This window comes from Panthera onca, chromosome E2 (assembly GCF_046562875.1).
Source record: "Panthera onca isolate mPanOnc1 chromosome E2, mPanOnc1 haplotype 2, whole genome shotgun sequence".
NCBI classification, from domain to species: domain Eukaryota; kingdom Metazoa; phylum Chordata; class Mammalia; order Carnivora; family Felidae; genus Panthera; species Panthera onca.
In genome coordinates this window covers 9,981,939-10,001,618 of record NC_138353.1, presented here as the reverse complement: position 1 = coordinate 10,001,618, position 19,680 = coordinate 9,981,939, and the positions used below count along the sequence as shown (strand labels likewise).

Genomic DNA, 19,680 nt, shown 5'->3' with positions numbered 1-19,680 from the left:
GATCTCGGTTCAATATCCCCTTTCTGCGAGAAGCTTCTCTCTGGCCACTCCTGGAACCCTGTGGTCCCATCCGGGCTTATTTTTCTCCACTGCATTTCTCACGGTCTGAGTTCTATTTGTCTTTGGGCTCTCCTCAAAAGAACGTTAGCCGCCTGAGGGCAGGGCTCTATGTTATTCGCTGCTCTATTGCCCAACGCCTCCACTACCGGGATTTCAGCAGGGGCTAGATAAATATCTGATGATTTAAAAAGCCCCATAAGTAAAAAATAAATAAATAAAAACTAAAAAGCCCCATTAGGTGAACACTTGGATATTTACCGACGGGGGGGGGGGGGGGGGGGGGGCAAGAAAGGGGGGCGGGGAATCGCGCCATCCTTGGGCCAGGATTGGCTGGAGCCCCGGTCACGTGACCGACAGTCCTGCCGGCCCGCCTTTCAGGCGGGCGCGCTTCGCGTGGTCTCAGGCTCTAGGGGCGGGCCGGGCCGTGGAGGAGGTCCTGCGCAGGCGCGGTCCCTGGCGCAGGCGCAGACGCGGCCCGGGCGCGCGGCCGGCGGCGGTTGGCGGCGCGTGGGGCCGGCGGGAGGTTGCCGTGGGCAGGACCCGAGCGCAGGCAGCTGGAGCCGGCGCCATGGTGGAGAAGGAGGAGGCCGGCGGCGGCATCAGCGAGGAGGAGGCGGCTCAGTATGACCGGCAGATCCGTCTGTGGGGATTGGAGGCCCAGAAACGGTCAGGGCCGGCGCGGCTCGCGGGGCCGAGGGGCTGTTGGGGGCGTCTGGCCTGAGGCGTTCGCCGCCCTCGCGGAGCCGGAGGGTCGGATTTGAAGCGCGGAGGCGGGAATTACGTGCCCGGGGTTGGTAGCCTTCCTGAGAGGACTGGAGGGGTCGGTTAGCGGTGTTTCTGGAAGCTGAGGGAAGCGGGGACCTCCCAGGGTGGTGGGAGGGTCGCTCCGAGGGAGGGCCTCTGGAAGGGGCGGCGGGGGAGTCCTGGTTGAGGATTGAAACTCGGGGGCTCAGGCGCCCAAAGGGAATGATGCGGGGTGGGGTGGGGTGGGGTCGTGCTTAGGGAGGAGGAGGGGCCGGCCGTGCAGGGGGAGGATGAAGGGGGGGGGCGTAGCTCATTCATTCGTGGATTGTGGGAATCTCTTGGACGCTGGGGGGACTGGCGAACCGAACGCGCGCGAATTTACGTTCTTGGGGCTTCGAAAGGGTGGGCCGCTATGAAAGGAGGAGGGTTTTTGAGGAGTTTTGCAGCAACATATTTCAAGTGGGAATCTTGAGGAGCTCAGGGAGGCCAGGGGTTGGAGGTACGCGAAGAGGTTGCTTATGCCTAGGTATGAGGGTGTGTCTCGAGAGGACTGGGCGCTAAGGTTGGGCATACCTTGGGTGTGGGGTAGTTATCGGGGAAATGAGGTCTTCGAAAGGGTTGATTGGTTTTATCAAATATGAAGTACCTGCCACGATCGCTTTTTCTTGGCACTTAGCGAGTATTAGCGAGCTGCATCCTTTGCCCACACGGAGCGTGCATTTCTGGTGGGGGAAGCAATTAACATAAATAACATGTTAGGCAGTGCAAGTTCTGAGAGATTTGAAATAAAGCAGGGACAGAGGATCTTTAAAGGATGCTGAGGTGGGAGAGCTATTTTGATAGGGAGGCCAGGGAAGGCCTCTGGAGAGGCCTTCATTGAGCCACAGACCTGTATGAAGGAAAAGAACCATATGGAAGAAGCTCGCTAGGAGAGAGAAAACAGTGTAAAATTCTGGAGGCCAGAGCATGCTTGGCAAATAAGAGAGAGAAGCAAAGAAGCAAGGTGGCTGGAAGCAAATGAGATGTAGCTTTAAAAAAAAAAATTTTTTTTTTTTTAATGTTTATTTCTGAGACAGAGCGCGCCAGCGAGGACGAGTGGGGGGAGAGGCAGAGAGAGAGGAAGACACAGAATCCTAAGCAGGCGCCAGGCTCTGAGCTGTCAGCACAGAGCCCGCCGCGGGGCGGGGCTCGAACTCACAAACTGTGAGGTCATGACCTGAGCCGAAGTTGGTGGCTCAACCGACTGAGCCACCCAGGTGCCCCGAGGTGTAGCTTTTTTATTCCGAGAAACCCATGGGAAAGTTTTGAGCATAGGAGTCACAGGAGCAGATTTGCATTTTATTTTACTTATTTTAGGTTTTGATTAAAAAATTTTTTTAACGTTTATTTATTTTTGAAGGGGGGGGGGGAGGGGCAGAGAGAGGAAGACACAGAGTCCGATGCAGGCTCCAGGCCCTGAGCTTGTCAGCACAGAGCCCAACGCAGGGCTTCAACTCACAAGCTTCGAGATCATGACCTGAGCAGAAGTCGGATGCTTAACTGAGTGAGCTCCCCAAGTGCCCCCCCATGTACATTTTTCAACTGAGTCTCATAGCAGCTCTCTGACGTAGGAAGAGCAGTGATTTCCCCCTGTACAGACAAGAAAGAGGCTGCACAAAGCAAATCGACTTGCCTCTAAGGAAATTCCAGGTGGAATCGAATTCTGAAGACCTGGAAATGTGAAATGGAAGGTGGCCTAGGAAATGGCCGACTACATTCTGGCAACCGTTTTGTTGCTGATTCTGCGTGATGTTTGGACCAAGTTTATCAGAAAACTGAAAAGGAGAGTAATAACCAAAAGGGCCCTCCAGGGAATTCATAGGGTCTAGCAGTTAAAAATTGGGCTGTATCTTTCATACAGTGTTTAAAATTTTTTGAAATGAGTTGCCAACATTTGAAAATCTAGAGAATTGGCTGAATTTGAGGCAAAAATTGGGGTGCTTGGCTGGCTCAGTCAGTGGAGCATATGGTTCTTGATGTTGGGATTGTGAGTTCAAGCCCCACGGTTGGTGGAGAGATTACTTAAAAATAAAACCTTTAAAAAAGCAAGAAATTGACTTCATTTAAAAATACTTAATGACTTAGAATCCCTAAGGCCAAGGAAATATTCAAACAAAAAAATTAAAAACAAATTTATTGCCTTTGGAAGTGATTATTAACAACGCGCCCTCTAATGTGGTGAAATAACAACTTCGGTGTGTCGTCTGTGAAGTTTTCCTGCTGAATATCTTTTAGCCTAATCATGCTTTCAGAGAACAGAGGAACAGATTAAAGAACATTGAGGTAATGATAAGATGTCTAGGATGTGGGGCATTTTATAAGACAACTGTACTGGTTCTGTTCCAGAAGTCAGTGTCATGGAAAAAACAAAGGAAGGGAGTGTTCTAGGCTTAAAAACCATAAAGAGGTGAAGCCAGATGCAAAATGTGAACCTTGACTGGATCTTGGTTCAAAAAGAAAACTCCTATAAAAACGTCTTTTAGACAGTAGTGGAGATTTGAATATTCAGTCCTATTAGGTGATATATGCATATTTTTAAATTTTTTTTTTAAGTTTACTTATTTTGGGAGAGAGAGAGAGAGAGCACGTGCGTACACAGGGGAAGAACAGAGTGAGAGGTAATCCCAAGCAGGCCCCACACAGGGCTCGATCTCACGAACCTTGAGCTCATGACCTGAGCCGAAATAAAGAGTTGGACGCTTAACTGACTGAGCCACCCAGATGCTCCTCTATGTTTTTAAAGTTTATTTATTTTGAGAGACAGAGAGAGACAGAGAACTCATGGAGGAGGGGCAGAGAGAGGGAAAGATGGAATCCCAAGCAGGCTCCGCCGCAGTGTCAGCGCAGAGCCCAAAGTCAGGCTCGAACTCACAAACCATGAGATCATGACCTGAGCCCACATCAAGAGTCAGACGCTTAACAGACTGAGCCAGCTAGGTGCCCCCCCATTAGATATTTGAGAATTATTTTCTAGATGTAATAGTAACATGGTTATGAAGGAGAGTGTCCCATTTTTGGAGGTGCATGCTAAAGTTGTGACATGCTGTGGTGAAAGTGTATGGGTAAAAGGCAAAATGCTAACTATTCTTTTTACTTTTCTGTGTTTCAAATTTTTATAATGAAAAGGTGGAAAAGAAATGTGTTTCTCTCTGTCCCTCCTCCTGCCCCATTCCCCAATCTGGAAATTTCTATAATTTTTTAAAGCTTATTTATTTTGAGACAGTGCACAAGTGGGAGAGGGGTAGAGAGAGAGAATCCCAAGCAGATTCTGCACTGTCAGTACAGAACCCAACGTGGGGCTCAAACCCACGAACCATGAGATCTTGACCTGAGCCGAAATGAAGAGTCGGATGCTTAACTGACTGAGCCACCCAAGCACCCCTCTTCTGCAATCTGGTAATTTCTGAATTCTGTCATCTCCTGAAGAATAGAAAGATCAGATATTCCACCTTGCTTGGAGCCAAGCAGAGGCCACCTCTGACATGGCACGTGGTTCTCTAGCCTTGTCTCCATCAGTTCAACTTCCCTCATTGATCTGATTTGCCTGGCCCTACAGGTGCGACTTTCCATTTTTTGCTGTGGGACATAGCCCACTTTATGGATGGGGCTCAAGGAATGAGAGCTGGCTCCCAAGGTTATGCACCAAGTAAAGAGGAGTTGAATCTAAGTGACTCCCTTTCCCCTCCCTCAGCTCATTTTCCACGATCGGGGCTCATTCTTTCAGTCAGATAATCATAAAGGAAGATGTTGAGGCTGGCAGCTGTGTGTGTTTTCAGAATGCATGCTTCAGCAGTTTTTCCACTGCCTTTCACAACCAAGGCATGTCTGATTTTTCTTCCACTCAATAGTAGTTGATCCCGTATCTAAGAGTGAGGAAGGACGGAGGGTGACCCAAAAGAGCAAAGTAGATGATAAGCTCTATGAGGGCAAGCATTTTATAAATGTTTGACAATTAAAATAGGGGTTTGACTGGTCTTATTCAATTTGTAGTGCTTGCAAATTTGTAGACATTCACATGTATTTGTCGAATGATGAAATGATTGTATGTTGCAAAGATCTAGGAATTCAAGAAACCTGGGTTCAATCCAGTTCTGCTAACCAGCTCTCTTGACCTTGGGTCAGTCACAAAGTTTGTTGGCCTTAAGTTCCACATCTGCAAAAAGGAGGAGTGAGTGTGACTAAATTTTTAAGGACTCTTTCAACTCTGAAATTTTGACTTTACAAAAAAGGTACTACAAAAACTTTCCTGTTTTCAAAGCCTCATTGTCCAACACTGCCGCTCTTCAAAAGAACTTCAGTTGGTTCCATAGGCACACGTTTGCCATAATAGTGACTGAGTACGTACTGTGTCTTAGGGGCCAATCCTGATTGTTTCACTTAAGGACCGATTTATTGTAGTGTCGGTAGTGATTAATAGTTCAGTTTGAATCTCAGCTGCAAAAATTCTTAGTTATTTAACCTCGGATACATTTCTTCTCTGCTTCAGTTTGCTCATTTGTCAAGTGGAGATAATAGAATTTACATTATAAGATAGTTGAGAATTAAAGGAGATAATGCAAGGGATGCCTGGCTGGCTCAGTCAGAAGAGTGTGTGACTCTTGATCTCAGGGTTGTGGGTTTGAGCCTCACGTTAGGTGTAGAGATTACTTAGATGGATAAATAAAAACTTAAAAAATAAAAATAATAGATAATGCATAAATAGTGCTTATGCACAGAAAGCATTGAGTAAATCATAGTTACAGTTATTTGACAAGTATAAATCACTAGCAACAGGAGAAGGGAAGCTACATAGGAAATAGGTTGAGATAAATAAGGCCAGTGTAAAGTAAAAGTCAGTGGGGTGAGTGGAGACTCCAGAAGGATGAGGAAGATTGTAAGGGGAGTAGATTTGCCTGAGCAGATCATGGTGGGGAGCAGCCTTAAGTTCTGTTTTGGATTTTGACAAGACATTGAAGTAAATGTAATGAATGGGCAGTTGGATGGAACAAGATGCTAGATTTAAATGAAAAGTACTTTGCTGTTAAGTGAAGGTGAGATTATCTCTGAAGGAGAAAGTGGTCCAATCTGCCAAATGCTGTTGGCTTTACCATCTGGTTGCACAGACCAGAAACTTAAGACTTCTTTATTCATCTCTGTCCCTTGGGCCCATGTCCAGTCCCTTGTCAAGTCCTGTGTACTCTGCTTCGAACGATCTCAGCCACCTTTCTTTCTTATTCCAAGCCACCCTCATTATCTCTGATTGGTCACCTCAGTAGTCTTCCCAACTGCTCTCCTGTGTTTCACTTGTGATTCTTTATAATCCAGTCTCCCCACAGCAGCCAGATAGATTTAAAAAAAAAAAAAAAAAAAAATCAGATCACACAGTTCTCTGCATAAAGCCTTCCAGTGATTTCCTCTTATATTCAGAATAAAATCCAAAGCTTTTAAAATTCATTACCTTCCATGCCTTGCCCTGTCTGATCTTGCCTATATCTCTCTGGCTCACTTCATTTGAGCTCTTGAATCTTTCTGTTCCTCAAATATGCTAAACCTCTCTCTGACCTGAGGTCTTTGTGCTTACCCTACTTAAAATAGTCTTATACCAGATTTTTTCATGACTCACTGTCGTCACACAATTAGACTCAATAAAATAAATGTGAATTTGGTAGTCTTAGGAATTTTTAACTATGAGTGGAATTCACTTGGCTTGACTTAACTTGTAGTGTGTATTGTGAATTCAGAGATTGTGATATAAAGGCTCTGTTCATTCCTTCCTAGAAATTTAGGAGGTATTCCTGTGGCAGAAGTCAAAGAGGAGAGAGCAAAGTTGGCAAATATTTATTTAGAACCTACTTGTGTGCAAGGCAACGTGGAAGAGACATTGAAAGAGGAAAACTCATAGATTGTGGTCAGAACTGTATTCTCATCCCAGTTCTGGCCACTTACTACCTGGGAGAGCTTGGGCACCTTTTCTGAGCCTCTGTTTTCTTTATACTCTAGGCAGACATGAATCCTTTCCCGTGGAAACGTGATAGTGTACTCTGGGGTCTGTGGAGCCCCTTGGACTTCTAGAGGGACATCTTATGCAATACTTAGGATGTGTATGCTTTGTTTCCAAAAGAAAAATGGCAAAGAACCACAATTAAGGTTTCAGTGAGGTGCTATGTATAATTCTATGCCTCGAACCTAGTGAGCCCTCTGTAGAGGGTAACTACTACCATTGTTGTTATCAGTGGACTATATACATAATATATCAATGTAATTTTACATTATTTGTGGTATTGAGAGGCAATATGACTTAAAAATATTTTTTTAATGTTTATTTCTGAGAGAGAGCATGAGTGGGGGAGGGACAGAGAGAGAGAGAGAGAGAGAGAGAGACAGAATCTGAAGCAGGTTCCAGGCTCTGAGCTGTCAGCATAGAGCCTGACACAGGGCTTGAACTCATGGACCGTGAGATCATGACCTGAGCTGAAGTCGGACACTTAACTGACTGGACCACCCAGGTGCCCTGAGAGGCAATATAACTTGAAGACCACAGACTTTGGAGCAATATTGCTTAAGTTGATACCTGCTTTGCCATTTGGCAGTTGTGTGATTTTTGGCAAGTTTGTTTGTTTGTTGTTTTGATGCATTTTATTTATTTATTAAGTTCTTATTTATTTTGAGAGAGAGAGATAGAGTGAGTGGGGGAACAGCAGAGAGAGAGAATCCCAAGCAGGCTTTGTGCTGTCAGCACAGAGCCCGGATGTGGGGCTTGAACCCACAAACCGTGAGATCATGACCTGAGCCAAAATCAAGAGTCAGACATTTTGCTGACTGGGCCACCCAGCACCGAGGCACCCCAATATTTGGTAAGTTCTGTAACTCTCTTTTCAGTGTATTAGCTTCCTGTTGCTGCTATAACAATTACCACACATTTAGTGGCTTAAAACAACACAAATTTATTCTCTTACAATTCTGGAGGTCAGAAGTCTGAAATCAGTTCCACTGGGCTAAAATCAAGGTGTTGACAGGGCCATGTTCCATGTGGAGACTCTAGAGGAGAATCTGTGTGACTTTTCTAGCATCTAGAAGTTACCTGTATTTGGCTCGTGGGGGTGCATTATTTTGCCTACTACAAACTACAGTTTTCTTCTCTGCAAAATGAGAGTAATAGTGCCTTTTCTTGCAGAGTTGAATACATGAATTGCTTAGAATGGTGCTGGGCATACAGTAAGTATTTAATAAATGTTACCTATTTTTTTTTTTTTTTTTTGATGGCTACCTAGTTTTCCATAGTATATACATATCAGGGCAGTGTGGCCTCAGAGCCCCGGATCTTAATTGCTCTCGCTTACTGTTGCCCTTACCAAGTAGCTGATTATTAGCCAATTCCCAGCTATGTAATCTTGGGTAAGCTAGTTGACCTCTTTGTGCCTGTTTTCTCAGCTGCAAAATAGAGATAAGAAGTTACCAGCTCATAAGATTGCCCTGAGGATTAAATAACATAATACGTGTGAAGAGTGCTTAGCACGTAGTGAGGTTTTTTTAAAAGATTTATTTATTTATTTATTTATTTATTTATTTATTTATTTAATTTGAGAGAGAAAGAGAAAGAATCCCAAACAGGCTCCTCGTGTCAGCACAGAGCCTGATGCAGGGCTCAATTCCAAGAACTGTGAGGTCTTGATCTGAGCTGAAATCAAAGTGTCAGATGCTTAACCAGTTGAGCCACCCAGGCTCCCCTAAGACTTTATTTTTATTTTTATTTTATTTTTTTTTTTTCAACGTTTTTTATTTATTTTTGGGACAGAGAGAGGCAGAGCATGAACGGGGGAGGGGCAGAGAGAGAGGGAGACACAGAATCTGAAACAGGCTCCAGGCTCCGAGCCATCAGCCCAGAGCCTGACGCGGGGCTCGAACTCACGGACCGCGAGATCGTGACCTGGCTGAAGTCAGACGCTTAACCGACTGCGCCACCCAGGCGCCCCAAGACTTTATTTTTAAGTAATCTCTACACCCAACACGGGGCTCCAACTTAACCCCAAGATCAAGTGTCGAATGCTCTACTGATTGAGTCAGACAAGGGCCCCAGCACATAGTGAGGTTTCAGTAAATGTTAACTGTTACTATTTTATTATGTAGTAGATTTATGTAATTCTGCGGATGGACAGCCGGGTTTCTTTTAATGTATTCTATTAATTCAGCAGCTGTTTGAGTAACAGTAAACTAAGTGCCAAGCATAGTCATAGGTGTTAGGGATACGGTGGTTTCTGGAGCTTACATTCAAATGGAGAAGTGGACAGTGAACATATGAACAAATTCCAGATAGAAGAGGGTGTGGACATAATTTTGGATTAAGTGGCCAGTGTGGGCTTCTAAGGTGGTGACAGTTGAGTTGACCTAAAGAATTGCTCGTGCAAAAAATGGGGGAAGAAGCAGAGAACAACTAATGCCAAAGTCCAAAGGCTGGAGCCTGGCTGTGGGCAAATTAGCAGTGGGGAGAATAGGACGATCCAAGACGGGAGCGGTATGCAGGGCTTTGGGTTAAGGAACTTGCATAGGGAACCACTGAAAGATTTGAGCAGGAGAGCAGCATAATCTGGTTTAAAAGATCTCTCTTCCTGAGCAGGGACAGCAGATTGTAGGGGGCAAGAGTGGAAGCAGGGAAGCCAGGTGTAAAGCTGTTGTAGTTTTGTAGGTGAGAAGCGATGGTGTCTGTGGAGGTGAAAGGAAGCGGACGGATGCTGCTGTGAATGGCTTTGTATGTGATCTTTGTGCACACCAGAGTATTTCTGTAGGATTAATTCCTAGAAGTATTCATACATCAGATATGAATACTAATAGCTGCCATTCATTACGTGTTGACTATGTGCCAGGTACTATTTTAAGTATTTTTCGTGTAATTGAGCCATAAGTAAGCTGTCGGCTCAGGGTCTTTAGCATGGTTAAGGATTAAAAATACAAATGTGATCTTCAGCGTTGATGGCAGTTGAAAAAAAAAAAAAAAACCTCCCAAGCAGTCAGAGTCTAGAGCTCTGTAGGATGTAGGGATCTTGGAGAGGCCACGTGGCTAAATGTGATTTATGTCAGAGGCATTTATATGTTGCAGCGCTCTAAGAGCTCAGAGGAGGGAGCGTGTACTTCAGTCAGCCATAGAGAGGGGGACTTTTTGAGGAAATGGCATTTGAATTGGGGTTTGAAGTCTGGGGACAAGCTTGACTTGGCCTAGAGAGGAAGAGAGAGCATTTCAGGTGTGTGGAATGCTGGGATGTAAAGTCGACAGGTGGGGGGGGGGGTAATAAATGGAAGGCAGGTCTGGGTGGCGGTAATCTGGTGGTGGTAGGGGAGAAGGCTGGGCAGGTGGAAGGGAGCCAGTACTGAAGGAATTTAAATGTAGCTTTAGAATTTTTTTGTGAGATTTTTTTGTTTTTTTTTTGAAAATCAGAGTCACACCTACCACTAAGCCCTTTTGGTAATTAGGAGTGGGATAAAGGAGTTCAGTAAGTTGAAGTAACATATCGAGCATCTGTTACGTGCCTGGTATTATGCTAGATGCTTTTGCACACACATTTTACCAGGTTGTCAAGGGGATTAACTGACAAGATGTCAGATCTGGTATCCCCATTTTACAGATGAAAAACCTGAAGTTTAGACAGCTTGTTCAGCTTGTCCATGTCACCCAGCTGGGAAGTGGCAGAACCAGAATTCAAACCTGTCTCCAGACCTAGAGGGCATTTAGTGATTAGCAGTGCCCTTTGCGGAAGGAACGCCAGAGAGAACAGAGCCTGAGAAGAATTCAGGGGGTCTAGGGATTAGGAGGCTGTTGGTATTGTTTGAAGATACGGCTTCCCAGAAGAGAGCTGGACCAATCTGGGCCATTCTTGGACTGAAAGGGAACTTGGCATTCTGGAATTCCGGGGTGGGTGCGGGAGGGGCAGTGTCAGGGAAGACTTGTAGACCGACAGTGACTCCAGAGCCCTGGAAGGTACAGCCAAATGCAAGCGTGTTCAGCCTTTCTGATACCAAAGGTTCTTTTTGGAAACATTGCCTGTCAGTATGTGCTGATTCTGGAGGGATTGGAGCTCCTCTGGAAAGCCACATGGCCTTTCTTCCTCCACCCACTGGTATAAATCTTTGGTAAGCAATGTACGCTTTGCTAGCATGTTATTTACCTTGCTTGTATCTTGTAGGCCCTCTTTCCCATTCCCTCCTATTCTAACGAAGTGACATTGTCACTTGAAAGGCCGTGTCCGCTAGCCTGTGGTTGATGGTGGAAGGTCCCCATAGAATAAAAGCGGTAACAGAGAAGCTGAGACCCAGACATAGGCCTTTGAAGGAAATTCTGTCCCTATTCTCTCCCTCCCCACATTTTACCCTTTGATTGTATTAGTGAAGGAAATTCAGTATCTCTAGTATCAAGAATCAGTGCAGGACCCTCTTATCAGCCACCATCCTCATTAAAGGCCTCTAATTACATGCAAGTGCTCCTAATTTTTAGGACTACTTTTGAAAGAGTTTCTTTTCTGCATGTTCTCCCTAATACTAGTACAAGTTGAAAATGGGCTCATTTCATAAATTAAGAGCAAACTCCTCAGCCAGCCAAACTTGAATTTATGGGAGATCGTTCTTAGTTCTAACTATCCCTTTTCAGTGTGAGTAGTCATACATTTGCTGCAAAAATATTAATGGGTTTGATTACAGAGTGCGGCCCAAGACCCTGATGGGGTTGTTTCATACTACGTGATGTACACCAATTCTGAAAAATTCCGATTGTGAAACACTTCTGGGTCAAGGGGTTTCTTTCAGCTAAGATTTCGTGGAGCTATACTGCCTTCCACTGACCTCAGATTTAAGTCCAGACTTTTTCTTTTTTCTTTTTTTTTTTTTTTAATATTTATTTAGTTTTGGGAGAGTGCAGGTGGGGGAGGGGCAGAAAGAAGGGGACAGAGGATCTGAAGTGGGCTCTGGCTCTGCGCTGACAGGCTGACAGCAGCGAGTCTGACATGGGACTTGAACTCGGGAACCGTGAGCTCGTGACCTGACTCGAAGTTGGACGCTCGACCAACCGAGCCACCCAGGCGCCCCTAACTCTGGACTTCTTGAGACAGCCCAACCTCTGACTACCTTCATTTAGCCTCATCTTTTGTCACCTTACAGACTAGGATGATCCGAACACTTTCCAAATACACCCTCTTTCATGCTGCTACGGTTTTGCTTGTGTGTGACAGCCTAGATAGTAACTTTTCTCACCTCCTCTCCTGCTATCATACCAGTCCGGGCCATCGTCCCCTCTCTCAACTGTGACACCCTTCCCCCAAGGGTCCCCCATCCCATGGCTTTCTGTGGTGCTCAGAGTAAGATCCAGCCCTTACAATACCTGTAAGAGCCTTCGTGACGTGGCCCCGGTTCCGTCTGTGACCCGTCTCCTACTGTTCTTCCCTTTCCTCACTGTTATTTAGCCGCTCTGTCTTCCTGTCCCTGAAACATGCTGCACACCCCTCTGCTTTCAGGGCTTTTGCACTTGTTGTTTTCTTTCCTGGAATGCTCTTCTCCCAAATATCTGTATATTTGTCCATTTCATTTTGATTTTTGCTCAGCAGCTTTTCAGAAAGGCCTTCAGTCTGCATGCAATAGCATCCTCCATCATTCTTGATCCATATCCTGCTTGAGTTTCATCACTTTTTTATGCCCAACGTGGGGCTTGAATTCACGACCCTGAGATGGAGTCACATACTCTACTGACTGAGCCAGCCAGGCGCCCCTGGTTTTCATCACTTTTTGGTATATCATATATTTGTCTACCTCTTATCATAAAATGTAAGCTCAAGGAGGACAGGGATTATGTCTATTTTGTTTACTGATATATTTCTATACCTGAGAAGAGTGCCTGGCATAGTAGGTGCTTAGTAAATGTTTATTGAATGAATTCTTTGTAGGATGGATTAGAGCCTCTTTCCTAGATTTGAGGCCTTGGTGCTTCTGTGCATTTAATGAAAACCAAAGTTACTTCGCTGTTGCTTTGGCTTGTTCTTAACGACTCGGTGAAGCTTCCACTGTTCTGTGGCATCCGGTTAACAGTTGTCTGCCTTATAGGCTGCGGGCCTCGCGGGTGCTTCTTGTCGGCATGAAAGGACTCGGGGCTGAAATTGCCAAGAATCTCATTCTGGCGGGAGTGAAAGGACTGACCATGTTGGATCCTGAACAGGTGAGATGTTTGGCCACCTCAACACTCTTTCTTCACAGTCTCCCCTCTTTAGTATAAATATAAACACTTGGAGATACGCTGAATTGCTACAGGCCCCCGCCAAGCTGTGCAAGGAGGGCTGGCATTAGTGGAGCCTTTGGCCCAATGGCACTGGCACATCCTAGGTGGTCGACCACTCTCCTTGAGCTTGCCAGTCTGTAAAGTGTAGTTAATCTCTCGCTTGGAGGGTTACCGTGGGGAGGAGAGGGGGTGGTTTTCTTCCTTGTACCTGTACACCACCTGCATGACTAATTAAAAGTGCAGAATTGCCTTGGGGCTTTGTCACAGGATAGCCTTTACCCTGAGTGATTCGGCTTTAGAAGGTTTGAGATGATGCTCAGGAGGAATCTGTACGTTTGAAAGCTGTCTCAGGAGAGCTTCTTTGAAAAATGTTGGATCAGAGAGGATCTATGCAGACTGCTTAGCATAGTGCTTGCATGTAGTAAGCATCTGATAATTAATTACATCATAGACCATTTAATTGTTGCCATAATAGTCGTTCCCAGCTCCTGTGTAGCTTTTTCTGACCAGTTTCTCCAAGGTGAAAATAACTTCTTTCTCTACATTCTCATGCTATAACATTTTAATTTTCAAAAAAGCATTTTAATTTTCTTTTATACAAAAGCTTAAATATATACAGAAGTAGAATAACATTTGACACCCCATCTACCTGGCTTCTACAGAGATCAATTTTTATTTTTATTTTTTTATCGGTATTTTCTCGCCTGTATTTTTTGGACAGTATTTTTATTTTATTAAAAAAAATGTTTTTTAATGTTTATTTTATCTTTGAGACAGAGAAAGACCGAGCATGACCAGGGGAGGGACAGAGAGACAGACAGACAGACAAACAGAGAATCCGAAGCAGGCTCCAGGCTCTGAGTTGTCAGCACAGAGCCTGAAGCGGGGCTCCAGTTCATCAACCACGAGATTATGACCTGAGCTAAAGTCAGACACTCAATGAACTGAGCCACCCAGGTGCCCCCCCCCCAATTTTTTTTAATGTTTATTCATTTTTGAGAGAGAGAGAATGAGCAGGGGAGGGGCAGAGAGAGAAGGAGACACAGAATCCAAAGCAGGCTCCAGGTTCTGAGCTGCCAGCACAGAGCCTGATGTGGGGCTCAAACTTGTCAACCACGAGATCATGACCTGAGCCAAAGTCGGGCGCTTAACCGACTGAGCCACCCAGGTGCAACCCCCTTTTAAAAAATAAAACTTTAGGGCGCCACACCTCGGTGGCTCAGTCGGTTAAGCATCTGGCTTCAGCTCAGGTCGTGATCTCATAATTTGTGAGTTCTGGCCCACATTGGCCTCTCTGCTGTCAGGGCAGAGCCCGCTTCACATCCTCTGTTCATCTCTCTTGCTGCCTTTCCCCTGCTTGCGCTTTCACTGTCTCAAAAAAAAAAAAAAAAAAAAATTAAACCCCAAAACCTCTGAAGATTATGTCATCACATGATACTATTAGTGTCTTTCCTTATAGGCAATGAATAAGGGTCCTGTTTCATACATAGTAACTACCACACACAGAGTGTGGTATAGGCTCTGTGGAAGAAGGTAAATGTTAATGAAAATTTTAAAACATTTATTTATTTTGAGAGAGAGAGAGATGGCGAGAGAGCGCGCATGTGCATGGGGGTGGGGCAGAGAGAGAGGGAGGGAGAATCCCAAGCCACTCTGTGCTTGATCTCATGATCTGTGAGATCATGATCTGAGCCGAAATCAAGACTCGGCTGCTTAACCTACAGAGCAACCCAGGTGCCCCCCAAATGAAATTTTTTAAAGCTCATCTTGTTTGGGTTTTAGGAGAAAAATCATACCTGGATTTTTTTTTTTTTTTAATTCTTCTGCAGTGAAGACACGTGGGTTGGCTCACTTAATATCACAGTCACAAATTGATTTTTGACTTGAATTCAAAACCTTCTAAGGAAAGAAATTCCTGCAGGCAAGCCGCCAGATTATTAACAGTCTGAGCTCTTGCCTTTTTGACATTTCCCCAACCACAGTGCCCCCTAGAGGCATCTGGAGGGAGAATTTGTTTGCAGGGAAGGATGGTTTCTAAACGTGGAGGCAGGCCCTTGGTGTGGGAAAATGAAACCGGATGGGGATCGTGACTTCCTCATGTGGTTGGGAGCGCCGGAGAATGGGGAGCCATGATCTAATACTGAGCGGTGTGTGATGCAGTTCTGTCACTGCCTCAGTCCAGTGATGGGTGCCACCGGTGTTACGGTGACCAGGCCGACTATCCTCCCTTCCCTCTCTGCTTTGAGGACTTACAGTACTTTTCACCTATCTGGCACTGCAAAGCCAAATCTTCTGGCTGGTTTTCAAGGCCCAACACAGTGGTTCTCAATCCCATCTGTGCTTTGAATATTAGAGGGGGTTATTGAAAGTTTTCCAAGTGAGTCTAGAAGTCAGGGAGAGTTGAGAACTACTGGCTTTGTATAACCTGGGCCCAGTCAACTTAGCCTGACTCCTACCTCATATGTTTAGTGGTTCATGGACACTCTTTGGTTGTTCTGCCTTTTGCAGTTTGCTTGTACTTTTTTTCCCTGACTGGGAACATCTCAGGGAGACCGTGCTACCTAGTGCAAAAGCTCTGGAATTATGTCGATTTGGGCTCAAATCCTACCTCTTCAAGCTGGGTTAAGTCTCTTAACCTCTCAGAGACTCTGTTTGCTCATCTATTAAAAATTTTTTTTTCTTATTTATGTGTTTACTGTAGTAATCTCTGTACCCAGTGTGGGGCTTGAATTCACAACCTCAGGATTAAGAGTCACATGTTCTACCAACTCAGCCAGGCAGGCACCCCTCAGCGTGCTCATCAAGGACGTTAATTCCTGCCCTACAGAGGTTTTCATTTTGTTTACATCAGCAAACATCCGAGAGTACCTGCTGGCTGCCCTGAAGCATTCTAGATCCTTGTGATACAAAGATGCACAAGATTTGGTTCCCATTCTCAGGGTTTATTCCATAAACCGGAGCAGCCTACCTGACTCAGGTTTTGGTAGGGGGACACGAACGGCTTCCTGGAGCTGTGATCTTAGTTGAGGCTTACAGAACAACTGGAGGTTTCTCAAGTTGAGGGGCTGTATTTTAGGCAGGAGACGTTATTAGCAGTGGCACAGAACAGCATGGTAGAAATAGAACATAGCGAGCAGTGCTGTTTGGTGTTTTTAGAGTGTGGGGCCCGAAGTGGTGGGGGTGGATGCAGGCTGTAGGTAAGGTCCAAATCACGAAGGGCCTGTTAGTAAGCCTTGCTGGAAGCTCATACTCCATCCTCTAGGTGGTGAGGATTTCATTAAAGAGTTTCAAATGTGAGACAGGTGACCTAGCCAACTTCCGGCTCTTCGTAGATCACTGGCTACTGGGTATGATTGGCACAAGGTCTGGGGCAGAAGACCACTTAGCTAGAAGGCTGCATTAGTAGTTTATTTTTTTTTTGTTTTATTTTTTTTTCTTCTATTATTTTGCATTAGTAGTTTAGGTGAGAGATGAGAAGAGTCTGAGTAACAGCACTGTGATAGAAACGGCAGGAAGCGCTTGAGGTGGAAATACCAGAGGATAGAATCAGTAGGATTGTATATGGGAATGTAGGGGAGGCAAGGAATGACTGCAGCAGTGATGCTTCCTCAAGGTGCTGGACGCTGTTCTAAAAGCAGCACTTGTAGTATCTCATTTAGTCCTCACAGCAACTCTGAGAGTCAGGGATTATCATCCCTATTTTACAGAAAAGGAATTGAATTGCTGGCCCACCCAAGGTCACAGTAGTTGCTGTGACCAGGACCCAGACAGTCTCTTTGTAGAGCCCATGCTCTTAGCCATCTCAGCAGGTGGCTGCTCTCAGGGAAATATCAGGGATGTAAAGACTGGGTTCCTGACTCAGGTGACTGGATGGGTGGTTGGTAGGCTCATCAACAGACAAAAGAAAAAAAAAATAGTCAAATACGAAGGGCCTGCGGACTTACCCGGGAGGAAATATCTGGTGGGCAGTTTAATAAAAGTCTCAGATGGATCAGGAAGCAATCTGTACCTGTAAGAACGAAAGAAGCAACGAGCATGGAGCTATGCCAGGTGGAAAGATGAGTGACTCTGAGATGGAATCCTGGGGCCGCCACACCCAAGAGGGCCCGTGTGGAGGCTGGGTGTCCGGTGGGGCAGGGGCAGGAGCAGAGCAGCACTGAGAGAGTGATTAGTTAGTGTACTGTTTTTCTTAACCTCCTCATTTTGCATGTGATTCCCATGTACTCGCTCGCTCAAGGTCACACAGTTAAAGTGGTTGAGCCAAAGATTGGAATCCAACCTGAATTGTTTCGGAGCCTTGCTCTTAACTACTATGATGTACAGCTTCTCAGTGTGAAATGGGATCCCTGAAGAAGCAGGACAGGAAAGATCAAGGAGACTTAAAGGGCTGGCCTTGAAAGGGAGGAGGACCAGCTCATTTCCTTGGAGAAAAGTTAGCAAGTGCGAGTATGTGCTCCGGGTAGTTGGCCAGAGGAGAGGAGAGAGATTGCTTGTGTTGAATCCAGTCTTGGTGAAGGTAGCAAGGTCATACTGGAGATTAATGGTTAAATTAGATGTTTGATGTGGAAAGAATGGCTCTGTGAACAGTGGGAATCTGTAACCCTACTGGCGGCTGTCAGGTGATTGTATTATCTGCATTTAAGGTTCTTCTCTGCTGACATCCAGCCTTGTGGGAGAAATCTTCCCTTTGCTCCAGCCCCCCTCATCTTTCTTTTCTGAATTTTAATTGAATTTAAGAGTTCATTTCAAGCATTCTTAATTATGTTTGATTTTTGCCCTGGTTTGATTTTATTTCTTTAGCATATTTGTGTATGTATGTATGTATGTACGTATGTGTGTAACTCTACACGCAGATGTGGGGCTTGAACTCAGGACCCTGACATCAAGAGCTGTGTGCTCTTCAGACTGGGCCAGCCAGGTATTGCCCCTCACTGGTCTGATTTATTTATTTATTTTTTTAATTTTTTAAAAAGGTTTATTTGTATTTTGAGAGAGAGCAAGAATGAGCAGGGGAGGGGCAGAGAGAGATGGAGAGAGACAGAGACAGAGAGAGAGAGAATCCCAAGCAGGCTCTGCGCTGTCATTGTGGAGCCCCAGGGCTCCATCTCACAACTGTGAGATCATAACCTGAGCTGAAATCAAGAGTGGGATGTTTAACCTACTAAGCCACCCAAGTGCCCCTCACTCGTCCGATTTTAAACCAATCGTAGGCAGGGACTACATCCTTTAAACTACTGTTGTTTGTCTAGGAGTATCCTTAAAGTTTGGCACAGAGTAAATATTTGGGGTAAATTCTTTGCACTGATAATTGTGTCACTTTATTAGTTACAAATTTAATCGTGGAAGAAGAAAGAGTGGACATTTCTGTTTAGAGTGAATTTTCTTTACAAACACCAGGGGGTGCTCTTTAACTATCAATGCGAAGTGAAAAAAAAAATTAAATGTCTCTACTTGAAAGCCTTCGAAGGATTGAGCGTATGGAGGATACATTAGGCAAATTCCCACTGGAACAGTAATACAATTACATTGTAGGTATTTTAGTTATGCTTTGAAGTGGAAGCGTTCGTTGTCTTTGAAAAATGTTTTTTCCCCAAAATTCAAGCATTTAAAAAAAAAAAAAAAAATTATTCCTAGGTATCTCCAGAAGACCCCGGAGCTCAGTTTCTAATCCGTACTGGATCTGTTGGCCGAAACAGGGCTGAAGCCTCTTTGGAGCGAGCCCAGAATCTCAACCCCATGGTGGATGTGAAGGTGGACACTGAGAATATAGAAAAGAAACCTGAGTCATTTTTCACTCAGTTCGATGCTGTAAGTTTCATAAAGAGTGTAAAATCTTTAGGCTCAGTACATTGCCTTTGTAGTCTCAAGTCTTGTATTGCCTTAGTGTATGTGCCTTATTAGCATATTGCTTTTCCACGTTGAATGTGTCGGTAGGTAGATCCAGTCTGTTGGTTCTGCTGTGGCTGTTTGTGCCTTGCTGTCTGCTGGTTTCTTCTTTGGGCATATGTTCCCTTAGACCAGGTTTCATCATTGGTGTTTTGTATTCCTTCCAGAATCTTTGCACATAGCTTTGGTACATTTTATTGCAAATGTTTTCTCCTAAAAACAAGTTGGTGGTTAATTTCTGTAGTAGAGGCTTGCTTTTTCTTTTTTTTTTTTGGTTAGAAATATCAAACTACAGCTTGTGTTTTGTCTTAAAAAAAGAGCACACCTGATCCTGGTCCGTGTCTGTCTCTTTCACACAGCCACTTTGACCACGTTGCCATGGATAATGAGACAAATTCACTAGTCATAAGCCAAATGAGGCATATCCAACCTCATTTGGTTTCACTGCCAGATCTGTGGAGAGGTGAAAGGATAAGTTAAATTCGGTTCCAGCGTCTGTGACCTTCAGACATGGTTCCCTGGACCCAGGAAAAGCTAAACAAATGTTGGATAACCATGAAATAGTCACAGATGATCTACTTGTTTTTTAAATGAAAGGCCCATTACACGAGAGGTTAGGATTTGGGTTGGGTAGTTTGTTTTTCCACATTGTTATATTTCATATGTGCATCTGTTCAAATACGTGCTTGGAATGATGGATCGTCTGTGCGTTTTGTCTGGTT

At 44.8% G+C, this 19,680-nt stretch overlaps 1 protein-coding gene across 3 annotated transcripts in view; it reads left to right on the top strand.

Moving 5' to 3' along the window:
- Positions 1–519: 519 nt before the first annotated feature.
- SAE1 (SUMO1 activating enzyme subunit 1) overlaps positions 520–19,680 on the top strand; it is a 72,645-nt gene continuing 53,484 nt past the window's right edge. Inside the window, exons 1-3 of one of the 3 annotated variants that reach the window (XM_060651565.3) lie at positions 520–726; positions 12,901–13,012; positions 18,707–18,880. In XM_060651565.3, coding sequence (XP_060507548.1) covers positions 629–726; positions 12,901–13,012; positions 18,707–18,880 — 384 coding nt within the window. In that variant the 5' untranslated portion in view covers positions 520–628. The remainder of the gene's footprint in view (positions 727–12,900; positions 13,013–18,706; positions 18,881–19,680) is intronic. The other 2 variants (XM_060651564.3, XM_060651566.3) reach the window with 2 other exon arrangements.